The sequence below is a fragment of the Malurus melanocephalus genome, unplaced genomic scaffold (assembly GCF_030028575.1).
Source record: "Malurus melanocephalus ecotype Western Australia unplaced genomic scaffold, MMel_1.1 scaffold_1105, whole genome shotgun sequence".
NCBI classification, from domain to species: Eukaryota; Metazoa; Chordata; class Aves; order Passeriformes; family Maluridae; genus Malurus; species Malurus melanocephalus.
In genome coordinates this window covers 30,798-45,569 of record NW_026624337.1, presented here as the reverse complement: position 1 = coordinate 45,569, position 14,772 = coordinate 30,798, and the positions used below count along the sequence as shown (strand labels likewise).

The following is a 14,772-nucleotide window of genomic DNA, read 5'->3' as shown; positions in this document are numbered from 1 at the left end:
GGACTCAGAGGTGCTGAATTTTGGGTGAGGTGGCAGTGGAGAAGGTCACAATTGTGGTGCCCTTTTATTTGGGTGGAGAAGGGATGTGCAGACAAAGCCCTTCCCCATCCCCTGCAGCTCGGGGCCGGGGTTTTGAGTTGGATAATCTGGTCTGTAATTGCCACCCTGCTCTGAGGCAGCTGCTGAACTGGCCCTAAGCTGATTTGGRATGGCAAATTCTGTTAGTTTAATTCTCAGCAACGCTGAGGAACTTATCAGCAGGGAGGGTTCCTCGGCTTTTCTCTGGCCACGAGGCTGCTCTGGAGACCCTTCCCCATGGTGGCCCCTGCATTTTGGGAGCTCTTGGTTGTGGAGAGGTTTGTTTGTGCTGGTCTGAGAGGGATTTTGGACAAGGGAATGCAGTGACAGGGAAAGAAAATGTCCTTATTGCTGTAGTGAGACCCCCGTGCCCCCAAATCTGTGAATCCAAACCCATTTCATGGCTCTTTGGAAAGCACCCAGCCCCTGGAGAAAGGGGCAAAACTTTCAGATTTCCAAGGAGTTAAACGATAACAAATATGGAAAAATTGCAGGAAGAAAAAAGAAAGAAAATATGCATTTTTGAGGCTGTTTTTTTTGCAGCTCCATCCTATTGCTCCAAGAGCCATTTATCTGTCTTTGAACCTAGCAGAAGTTTTTCTGTCCTCTTGACTAGATATCATGAAATTCCGTGTAGTTTCTCAGCTCACTGCATATTAGTGCCTGCAATTAATGAGATCATCGTCCATATTCCTTCCTCTGTCAGCTTCTGGGAAAAACGGTACTTGGAGAAGTACACAAAGGAGATGAAAAGCAACTTGCTTATGAATTATGAACAGCCTTTCAGGCTGATGTTGTTTCACGGTGCTGTCACTCTGTTTTAATTATGTAATTCCGACGGAATGATGCCTTTTTTTAAAGCCCTGCTTGTGTTTGATCACCTTTCAGAGGTAACGCTTAGCCTGCGTTTGTTGAATTTTTGTTTTTTTTAACAAGAGTGCTTTGTGACTGTAGTGATTAAACAACAGAGCAGGAAGATGCTGAGCACAAGACAATAGCCAGGAGGCTCTGCTTGCCCATATCTGGGGGTTACCTGGCAATTTATGTCTGGCTGAAGGATGGAGCTGCTCTTCTGTGCTCACAGCTGAGCCCCAGAGCATCCAAATCCAGCCGGTATCTCCCGAAAGGGCAGAGAGTGGGTCGCTGCTGAAATATTCCTTTCCCCGTATTTTCTTCGCCGGGAGCCCCCCGCACCCTCCCGCACCCAGCTCTGCCAACGCCGCGTTTATTTTGGGAGCGGGCTGTGTGTAAATCGAGCCGCTGCTTTGCCATCCTCGTGATGCCCGGAGCTGCGCACTGGGAATCTCTGCACGGACCCACTCTCTGCCCTTTCCCCGCTGTCCGGCTGTGCCCACCCGAGTCGGGGGCAGCTGCTGACCCACTTCCCGGGGTGGCAGCGCTCATCCCCTGGCACCGGAGGGGCAGCGGGGAAGCTGCTCCCTGCTCCTTTGTGACAGGGCTAATGATGTCGTCTGGCACGGATTACGCAAGGCTGAGTGGCCCCGCAGCGCAGCTGGGTGCTCCCGGCATCTGCCCTCCCTCAACATTCTTTTCACTTTGTTTTTACGTTCTTTTCACATTTTTTCCACGTTCTTTTCACATTTTTTTCCACGTTCTTTTCACGTTGTTTGTAACCCTGTGCTTATTTACCTTTCACTGCAGAGAAACTTTTTGCCGAAGGATTAAGAGTTTGGGCTGCCTGGCTTAATTTGGGCTCTAAATCTTCCCTATCAGAGGGTGCTGGATGTTTTAAGTGGGGTTTTGCTGAGTGGTAGCAGGATGGGGGCTCTGCTGTGGGGTGGGACCTGGCTGTGCTCAGTCCAGGAGCCTCTTTGGTGGGGTTGGGTACAAAGAGAAGCTTTGGGGTGACCTAATTGTGGCTGGAAGATGTGCCTGAAAGATCCTACGGGGAAAGGGGAGACAGACCAGGGAATGGATTCCAACTAGGGGAATGGGTTCCAACTAGAGGAATGGGTTCCAGCTAGGAGAGTAGCTTTGGGTTAGATATTAGGAGGATGTTCTTCCTTTTCAGGGTGGTGATGCCCTGGCACAAGTTCCCAGTGAAGCTGTGGCTACCCCTGGATCCCAAGCCAGGCTGGATAGGGCTTGGAGAACCCTGGGACAGTGGAARGGGGTGGGACAGGATGGGCTTTGAGGTCCCTTCCAACTGTTCCACGATTCTGTGATCCTTGGAAGCCTTCAAGGCCAGGTTGGATGGATTCTGAGCCACCTGTTCTGGGGTTGGAATGGGATGATTGGTGGCAGGAGSGAGCTGGCCTGGCTCTCACCAGTTAAACTCCCCTCCTGGGCACACTGGGTGATGCTGAGGCTCACAGASTAGTGCTGAAATCGGGCTTTTCCACCAGCTCCTGGCGGCAAAACCTTCACCTCCCTGGTTGCACAACTCCAAATGATTCCTCCAAGGCCTCTCCACCCACCAGGGCTGGAAAAACAGGAGGTTTGGAGGAGCTGCTAATGATGGGATAGGCTGTTGCTTTTTAGATAGTGTCCCTGCTTAAGGAGAATAGTTCTGCTGGGAATGGATAAGGCACTTTGGAGGGTTTGTGCTTTATCTGCCATGCAGAGGGTGCTGTTCGAGTTTATCTCTGTGCAGCTTTCTTTGCTCTAATTATGCATCACTGAACCATTTCTTCAAGGCGGGGCTGGCTTTACGCTCTAAGAATATTTTAGAATATTTTTTTTTCTCCTTGRTGTTGTGTTTTTTCCCTAAGAGGGATTTCCCCTTCCCCCGCTCAAAAGGAAAAACAAACAGGTTTATCATTATGCACTTYTTTCAGGATTTTCAGACCATCTTTTGAGAATTCAAATCTAGAATACGTCGTTTTAGTAAGATTTAAATTTTCTTTGGTCATTTATTTATTATCTGAGTGAAAACCCAAGTTTTTTGCTTCATCTGCAGTGAGATGCTTCTGCTCTCAAGAGCAATCCAGGCATCACCCCAAACCCCTGTATCCAAATGAACGGGCACTCTAAACATCCCTGAGCTGCAGCTGAGTTTGAGGAGCTCCCAGGGTCCCACCGAGTGTTTTATTGATGGACCTTTGTGACTTTGGGTTGTGCTTTTTCTCCCCTGCAACGGGAAGGCAGCTCTCTCTTATCTCTGAAAAATTAATGTCCACATCCTGCCGTGCCCACGGTGGRAGTGGGGGCTGTCCCTGAGCAGCACAGGCAGAGAGCAGCATCTCCTTTGTGCTGGAAAGGCCTGGCAGAGGCTGGGCAGCGACAGCAGGTGACAGCCAATCCTGCCTTGCTGAATCACCCCTGCGTGCCCAGGAGAAGGCACTCCAAAAAAAAAGAGGCTCCAAAAAAAGAAGGCTTCTCCAAAAAAATCATGGGAGGGAGAAAGGAAGGCAGGTAGAGTAAGGAGACAGCCTCATGTGAATGCAGCACGGCAGATTTGTGAGTGTTTTGCTCTGGATGTGCAGTTGGAAAGCAAAGGTTGGGAGGTGTGAAGTGAGCAGAGTGTGGCTGGGAGGGGATCAACACTGCTGAGGGGGCACCAACTGCTTCTGCCATCCTGATTTTCCTGCCAAAAAAAAGGGCAGTGCTTTGGGAAAACAGCTGAATTCAGTCCCACGGGTGTGTTTGGGGCAGAGAAGTCACTCCTGTGTACGTGCACACACACAAACACACCAGAGCAGCACGTTTCTGTGTTATTTTACACTCATTTTGTGCCCAGGTTGCTTTTGTGGCCCCTACGCTGTATTTTAGTATTTCAGTGCTGTAGATAGTATCAAGCATCAGCCAGATGAGGCCAAAATATAATCAATATAATCCTTTGAGTGCTGAGAGGAGGGCAGCCATATGTCCAAATAATTAGGGCCCACCAATTAGGGCAAAAATTAAACACTTAATTCTTTCCTAATTTATACCTCCATCTTTATGGGTGATTTCATTCCCAGGGCAAGTTCTCCAGCTTCCTTGCTTCTCCAGTCCTGTCAAATGGCTTTGTAGCTGTCTAAGGCAGTAATTAAATTGCAGAGTCATCTTGCTCACCAGCTTAAAAAAAGCTGGGTGAGAGAGATCTGGTTACTGGCCCTGGAGTTTCTCTTGCATGGTTCATACATGCAGTTAATTTATTGCCAGCAGACAAAACCACGAGTTTCCTCCTTGCTGCTGGTAACCTGAGCTCTGTCGCTGGATTCATTCGTCCCTGACGGTCATGGCAAACATGTGATAGCACTAATAGCTGATTATTAATCACTGCCAATGGCTCTAATTATATCAGCTCTTAGGAAAGCAGCTAAAAGTGCTGTCTGTCCACCCAGCATGGAGAGAAACGTGTGCCCTGCGTCGTGGAGCAGATAATGGGTTTGGAGACCTCATTTCCTTTTGCAGATCGATGTACTTTAGCAAAATGACTCTGAGATTTGGCACCTTTCTGCTTCCACCTCGGTGTYCAGACCTGTTTGCTTTGCTCTGTGCCATGGTGGGGCTTTCTGAGCCCTGCAGGAAGGGTTTGGGGTTAGAGCAGGGGYTGTGCTGTCCCCTCAGAGCCACAACCAAGTGACACCCTGCTCTCTAGGAGTCTCAAATCCAACTTTGGAGAGTCCTGCTGTCCCCTGTGTATCCCTTTTGGCTGGCTGTTGAGATGATGAGTGAACTGTGGTAGCTATCCCTGCTGGGTGAATATCCAGGGATGGAGGGCAGCCCTTGCTGCAGCAGCATCGTTCCTCAGCAGCAGAATCACTGTTCAGCACCAGAATCACTGTTCAGCACCAGAATCACTTCTCAGCATCTCTCCTCAGCAGCAGAATCACTCCTCAGCATCACTCCTCAGCAGCAGACAAATGGGGAGAATGATTAAAATGGAAATGCAGAGCTTGGAACGTACACCAGGAGTATGTCAGCACTCAGCCTACTGCTCCCAAGGGTCTCTTGGGACAAAACTGTGTCAGARCAGTGCCCTGGGTGCACCAGGATGGTAATTTTGCTTGGGACGTCTTAAATACCTGTGGAATTTGGATGCAGCTGGCAGGAATTGCCAGTTTTTTGTTGTGAGGGATGCAGTGATGCTTTTGCTTGTGCAGGAACAACTGGACTTTCCCTTTGCTCGTGTTGTGTCAGGTTTTGCCTAATGGGTGTTAGTTTTCACTCTCCTTTTCAGGTATCCTTGCTGAGAGGTGGCAGAGCAGCCTCAGGACATCACCATGATGGAGGATCACGCGCCTGGCCAGGAAAAACACTTCTCATCAGGTGAGCACATCCAGAATGAACCTTTCTGACCCTCTGMTGAGCTGAATAGGGGAAGGGAGAACAGCGTGGTGGTGCCAGGGATCCTTGGGGACAGGACAGTAGGACACTGTGGGCACCACAGGGAGCCCAAAAGATGCTCCAGCACTCAGTCACAGGAAAATGCTGCTGGTGAACATCACTGCCCAGCACGAGCAGAATCACCAGCCCCTGGTCTCCAGCCTAGGGATGATCCCACTGCTGCAGCTTTGCGAGTGTTTTTTGGTGTTCACTCCTCGGTTTGCTATGAAAACACAGCACTGCTTTTTATTTGGGGTCACAGCTCAAGGATGCTGCTTGCTGCCTGCTTTCCTCACCTGCACAGGGACCTGGGGACAAGTGAGCAGAGGGCGTGGGGGCCATGACAGAGTCTTCCTCCCCATATTTCAGACCTGCATTTCTCCAGAAGCTTTTTCTTTCTCATTCCACCACGCYCCACAATTGAGCTTGGAAACCCGGCACGCCTGGTGGGACTCACTCCTGGTTATGCTCCATATAAACATCATCTGAATTTTCTTTTCTTGAGGTGCTTTGGACACCTCTTACACCAGATAAAATGGATGGCCTCTGTCCTGGAGAGAATCCACAGCATCCATCCATCCYGGGCTCTGTAGAACATTGCAGTCCAACAGCTCCTCTCAGTTGCTTTACACATCACAGGTTCCCAGGGATTTCACTTCTTCTTTTCCAAATCMGTTTTTCCAGCTCTCATTATTTGATTTGCTCACACCCTTGCTGAGTGGAGACTTGTGCCTCTTGCCCTGCTCTTCCAGAAGACTTTTGCCACCACTTCTTGGCACAGAACATTGTCCTGCACCGACCCGTTACCAACACGGGCTGGTTTGCAATCCTGGGAGGGAGAGGACAACAGTGACTCAGGAGCTGCACATCTTTCCTCCTTATGTTGCTAAGATCCTGCTTGTGCCATGCTTTGCTGTTTCTGCCTGTCCAGTTCACTGGGCTTTTCTTTTGCTGATGGGTTTCTGCTTGTTCCTTTTTGGTGGTGGTGGTGACACTGGTGCTTTTGGTTGGCATTTTCACGCTTTGCTTGCTTTTAGTTCAGGTGGTTTTTACTCTGCAGCTGCAGTTTCTTTGCTGCTGTGGTTCTGGGCAATCAGGTAACCCCCYCAGGCCCCCGTTGATAGCCAAGGACTTGTTGTAAGTATTTGAATGTTTTCCAGGCTATCCCCTTCAGATACCAGTCGATGATGGATCGGATGAGCCTGTTTCTGAAACATCTGACGCTAAGAGCACCCCAACTACGGAAGGTGGGAGCTCTTTGACTTTCTGCTTTGAAACCATGATGGATGGGACCGTGGTAAACCTCGCCACGGACTCTCCACGCCGTGTCCTCGTGGGGTTTCCCAGGAGGAGAGGAGAAAATGCTCCCCGTTAGTCTCATCACTGTTTGCTGTGCTGCAGAACGAGATAATGAGCTGTAAAGGTGGAGAGTGGGCTGCAAGGCAAGAAAAGTGTTCATCGCAGCTCAGGATGTTGCTCGTGGTTTGTTTCCTGCAGAGTTTTTACTGCAGGGTCCTGGTGGTGACACACAGATTTGTGTCACTGTGCTCCCCGAGTCCTGAATGGTTTGTGGGTAGGAAGACTCTGATTCCAGAGTGATCCAGAAACTTGTTCACTGTTGTAATTACCTTCACTTTCTGCGTTCCTCTGGCTGCTTTAATCCCAACTATCTGCCTTTGGAGGTTTGAGGGAGAGGCTTTAGCTTGCACAGTTGSTCTGAAAGGAAGGAAAAGTGGGCAGAGATGCTGAGCAATCCCAGCCCTGGAGGCGTGGGCTGGCTGACTGTCTGGAAAATGCCTCAAGAAATCAGGATGTAGGACCTGCCTGGTGCAGGARGGGCTGTTTTCCTGCTTTCCAGTTGGATCAGCACTGTCAGGATGGGCAGACATCCCTCTGGTAGATGGAGCCAGATATCTGTGTGTCCCAGAGCATGAGGCAGCTGTGCTGGGATGTTTTAAGGTGTCCCTTGGGACCAGCCGTGTCCCTGTGCAGGATTGCTGTGCCTGTGCCTCAGGCTGCTTTTAGCTGTGGATTTTTGGACCAAAAGGCAAAGCCTTCAGAAGCATAGGGAGTGTGTTGTGGCACACGGTGTGGCAGTGGGGCAGCTCATGGTGTTCCTGTGGTTCTGGCTTTGCTGTCTCATGCCTGGTTGTTCCCTCCACGAGCTCCACTGGCTCAAGGGAAGGTGTCGAGTGCTTCTCTGAGCAAAAAGTTCTTCAGGCACATCCTGGCCTCCAGAGGGCTTTGCCTCTYAGCAGCTGTTTGAAAGCTGTGTTGTTTTTTCAGATGCCACAGCACCTTTAGTGGAGGAAGGAGACCACGAGGATCAGGGTGGTGCGGAGCAGCATGGGGAGATCCCAGAAGGAACCACAGGTGAGGGAGACCAAGGTGCAGCTTCATCTCTTGCTGCACACAGAGCAGAGAGCTGGACTGGTCAGTGCTGTGAGATAAAACCTCGGAACCTCTCACAGGGACGCTGCTCCCRACGCTGCTTCCTTCTTCTCCAAATAATTCCTCACTCTCAGTTGTCCTCTTGCCTTCCCCATCCTGAGGGGAACTCACAGCCTTTTCTTCTCTCTTTTTCTCCGCTCCACATCTGAAAATCTTCCTGGCTGATGTCTCTGTGGTGGCTTTGGTCTCAGCTCTAGGCTCATAGCCACAGATCCAGGTGGTTCCTGCCCCTCTGCCAGCAGCCCCTGGCCGCTGGTCCCCGCGGGCRCTCGGTGCCCGTCCTGCAGCACTCGGGTGTCTTTGGAGTGGCAGGTGAAAACCAGGCCACTGCAGCAGTGCTTTTAAGGATAATGCAGGGGAAGTGAAGTGACTAATTCAGCCTGAGTGCCCTGTGGGCAATCGCTGCACCTGGGCTTGGTTTTCTGGAGAAGGCAGAGCAGGGAGCGGCCGTGGCGGTGCTGTGTGTGAGAGAGCAGGATTTGTGTGCCAAAAACGAGGACGTGTCCCCTGTGCCATRGCCAGTGGCTTTTCCTGGAAGCATCAGGCAGGACCTGAGAAAGGCAGTGGGTGGAAAAGGGCTTCTGGCAGTGCCAAACACTGAAGCGAGCTCACAGCAGTGAAATTTCTGTCCTGGATCCAGTTCCTGAGCTGCTGGTGGAGCCCTGGGCTGAAACACGGAGGATTTGACTGTCCCAGGGAGCCAGTGTGTATTTCTTGAACTTCTGGGAAAAAATGGACGAAACAGAAAAATCCTCGTTTGACTAGAGAGCTGTGACATACAAATATAATAGTTGAAGCTGGTTTGAAAGTAGTCGTAGAATAAATGGAAAAAAAGCTGATGAAAGACAAACCATCATCACTGTGAAGAAAACAGTGCTTCTCTTATGTGCCAGCAGTCCTGAAGTTCAGGATTTCTCTAGATTTGTATCAGACTGGGAATTTCTGGTCTCACACAGCCTTGGCAGGGTTCACAGGTTGGTCACAGACACCGAGAAGGTGAGCTCAGGTAAGAGACATTCATGGGAATGCTGCTGGCTGCATGAAGGCCAGGTGGGGGTAGAAACCCCACAAGTTTCCTTGCTCCTTAACAGCCTGYTTTCTGCCTGAAAGAGCTTGTGCTGAGCTGCTGTTTAGGATTTGGAATTTGCTGAAATGCTCCTCTGGTCTGTACAAGCACAGGCTGAGCAGATCTACCCTCACTCCACCATCACTGTGGGGCCATTTCCTTTCTGGTGCTGCCCGTGGTACAGCAGAGATCCTGCCYGTTCCCTCAGCAGGGAGGTAAATCCATTCTCCAGGCATAAACTTCAACTTAACCCTTGTTTTGATCATGTTTTTCCCCTTCTTCCTCCGACCTGGGAGCAGCTGAAGAGGCGGGTGTAGGAGCCACTCCCAACCTGGAGGACCACGCTGCAGGAGATGCCACTCAAGGTGGGTGAATWGTCTGTCACTGGCACCAGTTGTCGCTGCCAACTGGTTGCTGGTGGCTTGGGAGTATTTTTTCTGTGAGGAAATGCTCTGCCCTGCACAGCAGCTGTGCAGTTCTCCATGTTTTTGTGACTGAGGAGGGTCATACGTGCTTGGAATGTTCCAACATACTCATTTCAGGGAATTGCAGCTTSTCATGCACCAGATTTCTCTCTCAGATGGCCAAAGTCACTTTGCTTGTTTGTCCAGTTGCAAAGCCAGGGCATTCTCCAGGCTGGAAAAGCTGATGGACAGAGCTGGGATGTGCCATGAGCAGAGGAGCTTCTCTGATTGAACAAAGACAGTGTGGATCCTGTGTGTCACACATAAAAAAAGGGAATTGTTTCATTTCTGTGCCTTTCTAATGTCAAACATGACTCAAACCTGCTCACTGATACCCTGAATTCAGCATTAAGGGGTTTTTCTCCTCATGCCAGCCTYGGGGAATGTGAGTGACAAAGCCAGGCACAGTGGGCTGCGGGTGTTCTCACAGCATTAATTATGTGTCTGCTTAGATGAGCCAGAAATTATCCAGGGACCCCTTGGCTACCTGGAAAGCTTCTCTTGACTTTTCTTAGTTCAGACATGATGGAAAACTGGTTTTCCCAAAGCCCCCAGTGCCAGCTTAATTCCATGGGGCAGACTTAGGGGGTTGAAACTCCCCRTGATGTTTCTGTCCTGTTTTTACTGTACACCACAGCCCCAATTTAGGGTGCTGCTTAAAATCTTAGTGAAGAGCCATTTTGTGAAGCAGTTTCCTGTGCAGTAAACAGAAATCCCTCCAGCTGGGCGGTGTCTTTCCTCCTCGTGGCTCCATTAGTGCATTTAGACATCCATGTCTTTTGCAGAAGTAAAATAGGTCTTTGCCTTCTCGGCTCAGGGCAGAATTCAGGTTGTTGTTGCTTTCCACACACAGATGAGCACAATTCTGCTCCCTGCAATTAGAATAAAACCTTTTACTTGCCTGGCCAGTGGTTTTTGGGCTGTCAGCTCTTCTTTATTATGAAATAGTGGCACTGTTGTAAAAAATCAGGATTGTTAGCAGAGGGGGATGAAGTTCTCTCTTCTCTCTGCCCTAATTTTAGTGCTGTTTCTCACCAGATTTTTACTAAGCCCTTTCTGCCCTGTCCTGGGATCTTTTCAGCTGTCACATACGAGGTCTTTGTGTGGTTGTTTCACTTGACTGTGATATTCTCTTAAAATGGGGAGGACACCAATGAAAGACCAAGTCGGTCTCAATTCCATCTTTTCTTGTTTTAGTCTCGTTAATCTACCTAAGCCACAGTCRTGATCTCAGTGCTCTGATTTAGGCTCTTGACTTTTTACCTGATCAGTGCTCAGAAAGCTCCGACCCTTGAAGGCAAGAGCAGGTGGGCACTGACCAGCAAACTGYTCAGTGGTGGTGTTAGGAAAAATAGGAATGTTCTCAGCTTTTGGAAAACTCTACACCTAAACCAGATTTCCCTTTAAAGGCAAAAGCCATGGTAGGAGAGAGTTGTCTGTTTGGTGGGGCGGGGTGGGACTTTTCTCTTTTAGAAACCCCGACTCTCCCGGCGTTACGCGATGTTTGACATGCCTGTGCTAATTTCTTGCCCGTGCTTCATTTCAAACCCCACATCTTGGACTCCAGGCAAGCCGAGCTCTCCCAAGCTCCAGCCTGGCCCTCGGGAGCGTGTGGCAGAGGCAGCAAAAGGTGCCAGCCAGCCCCTGGAGCAGGGAACGGGGCTCCAGCAGCCACCYCCAGCAGTGTCCACCACCACCACCAGGATCGAGGTGACCATCCCAATCCCCCTGGACATGTACCAAGGCTCCGGAGCGCCCCAGGGCAGCCGTGAGTTGTGGGATCAGGGAGGCAGAGAAGGCGTGAGCACGGAGGGTCCGGCAGGAGAAGGTGGAGCAGGTGACCGTAAAGATGGAACGTCTCCTTTGTGTGCCAGAACCCCCTCTAAAGAAGATTCCGGCGGACGGGAGAGAGATGAGGACCGGGATGTTGATGAAACTTCTGAGCAGGGTTTAACTTCCCTTGTGGATCAGCTGGGACCTGGAAAGGGCTCGTGTCCAGCAGCAGCTGAGGAGACTCATGAAGGACACGATGGAGAAAACAAATCCAAAGGTGTCCTCAGAGACACCCCAGGAGAGGCGCTTGTGATTGAAGCTGAGTCACGGAAAGCGGGAGAGGAGCAAGAGGAGAAGCCACAGCCCCTGGAGGGAGGAGGAAGCCCAGAGGTCACTCCATCACAAACTTCTGAAAGTGTCCCCCAAAAAGGGGCTGAGCCCAAGGAGGGAGAAGATTCTGGACCCGTGCTAGAAACARCCAAACTCCCTGCTGAGGCAGAAGGTGATGTGAAGGACAAAGATGCTCCTTCAGAAGAGGTGGTGCCCGATGCAGGGGGCCGCCGGACGCCCCGGAGAAAGGCCGGTGGCCTGGCTGCGGACAAGGCCAGTCGTGTCCCTCTCCTCAAAGGTGTGTGCTCCACCCTCTGCCCTGGGCTGGGCTGCCTCCCGACAAGGCTGTGCCTGATCCGGCACCGCAGCTTGCTGCCACCTCAACTCCTGCTGCTTGGAAATGGCCTGGAGCCGTGCTGTGACTGACCCACAGCACTGCCTCTCCCCCCTKCCYCTCCCTCTTTAATTTATTTAATCCYGGATCGGATTGCCAGCCCCTCGCTCTGCGGTTCTGCATCCTTTGCATGGTGCTGGCGTGACCCTAATCATGCTTTTTTTCACCCGTTTTTGTTTCGATTCCCTTGGATCTGTTGGGTGGGTGCCCTAACTCCCACCTGGCACCTTCCCAGAGAGGATGAGGAGCGGCTGGACGTGGCTTTGGCGTGGCAGAGCGGGGCTGACCGGCCATGTGTGGCTCTTTCGGCAGGACAGTCGCCATCTGGTTTGCATGGCTGAGCCAATAACTCTTGGAATTGGCTTCCCCAAAGAGGAGGGAGGAGRAAAAAGGCAAGGATGGCAGGTCTAACCATGGAAAAGCTGCCACACTGATCCCGTTTCTTGTACTTTCCCCTTAAATATCCGTTCCCGGCTGCTGCTGGAGGCATGGTGTGCAGCCAGCAGGATCTTTTTCCATTGCCAGGCATGTCCATTGCTCTTCCAAAGCATCCTGCTGCAATTTCAGCTTGGATGGGGTGTCCCTGGGTGTGCCAGCTCCGTGCTGGGTTGGGGGTTCAGCAGGAGCATCTGAGCAGCGCGTGGGGCTGGGCTGGGAGGGCAGCCTTGGCTGAAGGTCTGAGTTCACCGCTGAATGCACAAGCATCCCTTAGACCTTTCCTTTCTCCAGGGTTGTTTTTCACCTCTCCTGGGTTCAGGAATGTCCCAAGGGCCCAGCTCAGTGGCTGAAGGCAGGCTGTGCTGTGGCTGTGTTAACAAGCCAGGGCAGCAGGACACACACTGGTGTCTCACCATGCTGTACCCCAGCTCTGGCTCTCCAGGGTCTATCCTAGGGGAAGCTCTGCTTTTTTCCCTAAGTTCCACATTCCAAAGGCTGACTTGGCTGCTCCCATTAACCTGGGAATGCTGCTCTGGTTTCTGGCTCTTTGCTGCACAGGGCTCACGAAGAAATTGTTGATGGAGCTTTTTCTGCAGGAGCTAAAGCTCGTAACATATTTCTCGTTGTTCCCTACGGGATTGGCAGTGGAAAGCTTTGCACGGGTGCTGCAGGGCACTGGCATGGCTTGCACTGGAGCCTGGAACAACAGCAGGGTGGGGATGCACTGCCCAGAGCCAGCCAGCTTCTGATTCAGTAGGAGAAGTTTAATTATTTAATGTTCTTTCCCTTCAAAGACAATCTTGGTGGCTGTTTGGCTGCAGCCTTGCTCYGGTGTGCAGTTTGGCTGAATTTGGGAGGGGTGGGATGGGTCAGTGCTGGACTGACCACACTGCCCATGCCATCAGCAAAGGGCTGATCCCCCAGGACAATTTTCCAAACACAGAGGAGATCAGCAGCTTCTCCACTTGATTAGCTGAGAGCAGAGGGAAAAGGGTTTTATTATGAGCGCCTTGTGGTACAAACTTTATCTTCTCCTTGTTTCTAATCTCCTAATTAGACTGACCCAGGTGGAAGGGGCACTGTGCTGGGAGGCGGCGAGCAGTGTGTCAGGAGAGATGGGAATTAAAAACAGCCAGGGATAAAAGTGCTCTGCAAAGCCAACTGAACAGCCCCCTTAAATGAGATCACAGTGCTGCTGGACTGGGGCTTCCTTCAGCCTGAGTCTCTATTTATATGATTGTTAGAACAAGTGGATGCTTTAGAGACTCGTGTTTAGGGTTGAAGGGAACTTTCTGTCCTAAACTGGATGGATCCTGCAGGAACTGGGTGGAAATCTGGGCAAAATRCTCTCACACAAACCTCGTTGGTGTGTGCTGATTAACACAGGATCATCTGCTAACGCAGAAGGAATGTGTTTATGGAGTGGTGAAAGGATTTCGGCAGGAAACAGCGGCTTTGTCATCTTTCTAAGAACAGTGTTGATTTTTAGGGAGAGCAGGGACAGGGAACACCCCCCAGCAGTGTGTTGTCACCTCTGGGGTTTGTGGCCAGTCCCAAGGAGTGTAACTCTGTGTTTCCATCTGTCAGGTCGTGTTGACAAGGAAGGGACTGAAGCTGATGAAAAGAAGCCCAAGGTAAGCTAAAAAAAAACAAAACCAGGGGTTTTGGACACCTGTCCATGTTCCCAGCTCCTCTCCTGCCCTCCTGGCCTGCTGCTGTTCCTCTTAGGAAACCTTCCCATTATGTTCCATTTTTCCATTTGTTTTCAAGAGTGTTTTTATTTTTTCTCCCCTCCCCTGGGTTTGGATGGTGCAATCCACAGGGTTCTTTTGAGGGTGAGGAAATGATCCAAATCTAAATCAAACATGTGGCTCATGGGGTTGGGTGGGTGGCTGGAGAAATCATTTTCTCAGCCCAGGACTGGAAAGCAGCAGCTGACCTTGGGGCAAACTTAAAACTGCACCAGGGACAAGCTTGACTGTGAAAAAAAGCAAAACATGTAATTAAAACATTAAATTAAATAATCTAGGCCTTGCAGGATAGAATATCCTGAGCTGGAAGGGATCCACAAGAATCATCAAATGCAGTTCCTGGCTTTGCACAGGACAACCCCTCCAAAAGATGCTATGTTGTGTTCTGGGTGAGGAGCAGAGTTCGATAACGGGAATTTCAGAAATTTAACAATTTGGAGGAGGTTTAGTAATTTGGAGGAGGTTTAGTAATTTGGAGGAGGTTTAGTAATTTGGAGGAGGTTTAGCTCAGCTGGCCATTAGCCTGGTCAGTGCCTGAGTGGGATAACGGACAAGCTGAGGGGAAATTCAGTGGGTGAGGAGTTAAAAACGAGGAATAGAATTATTTTCAAACACTGAAATTGGGTATTTCTCTATACACCGTGCCAGCAGTCCCAGCCATCACCTACCCCACACCCAGCTCTGCATTGCACCTTCTAATCCCGTTTAATTTCGCTGATCCCGTTTTGTCTCCTTCCCATACTGATTTTTTTT

At 50.6% G+C, this 14,772-nt stretch overlaps 1 protein-coding gene across 15 annotated transcripts in view; it reads left to right on the top strand.

Annotated features, from left to right (window-relative positions):
- Positions 1-5,136: 5,136 nt before the first annotated feature.
- MAPT (microtubule associated protein tau) overlaps positions 5,137-14,772 on the top strand; it is a 23,466-nt gene continuing 13,830 nt past the window's right edge. For 6 of the 15 annotated variants that reach the window (XM_057386983.1, XM_057386977.1, XM_057386980.1 and 3 more), the window contains exons 1-6: positions 5,186-5,295; positions 6,513-6,599; positions 7,639-7,725; positions 9,169-9,234; positions 10,901-11,734; positions 13,856-13,902. In XM_057386983.1, coding sequence (XP_057242966.1) covers positions 5,250-5,295; positions 6,513-6,599; positions 7,639-7,725; positions 9,169-9,234; positions 10,901-11,734; positions 13,856-13,902 — 1,167 coding nt within the window. In that variant the 5' untranslated portion in view covers positions 5,186-5,249. Of the gene's footprint in view, positions 5,296-6,512; positions 6,600-7,638; positions 7,726-9,168; positions 9,235-10,900; positions 11,735-13,855; positions 13,903-14,772 lie in introns of all 15 variants that reach the window. The other 9 variants (XM_057386988.1, XM_057386989.1, XM_057386987.1 and 6 more) reach the window with 7 other exon arrangements.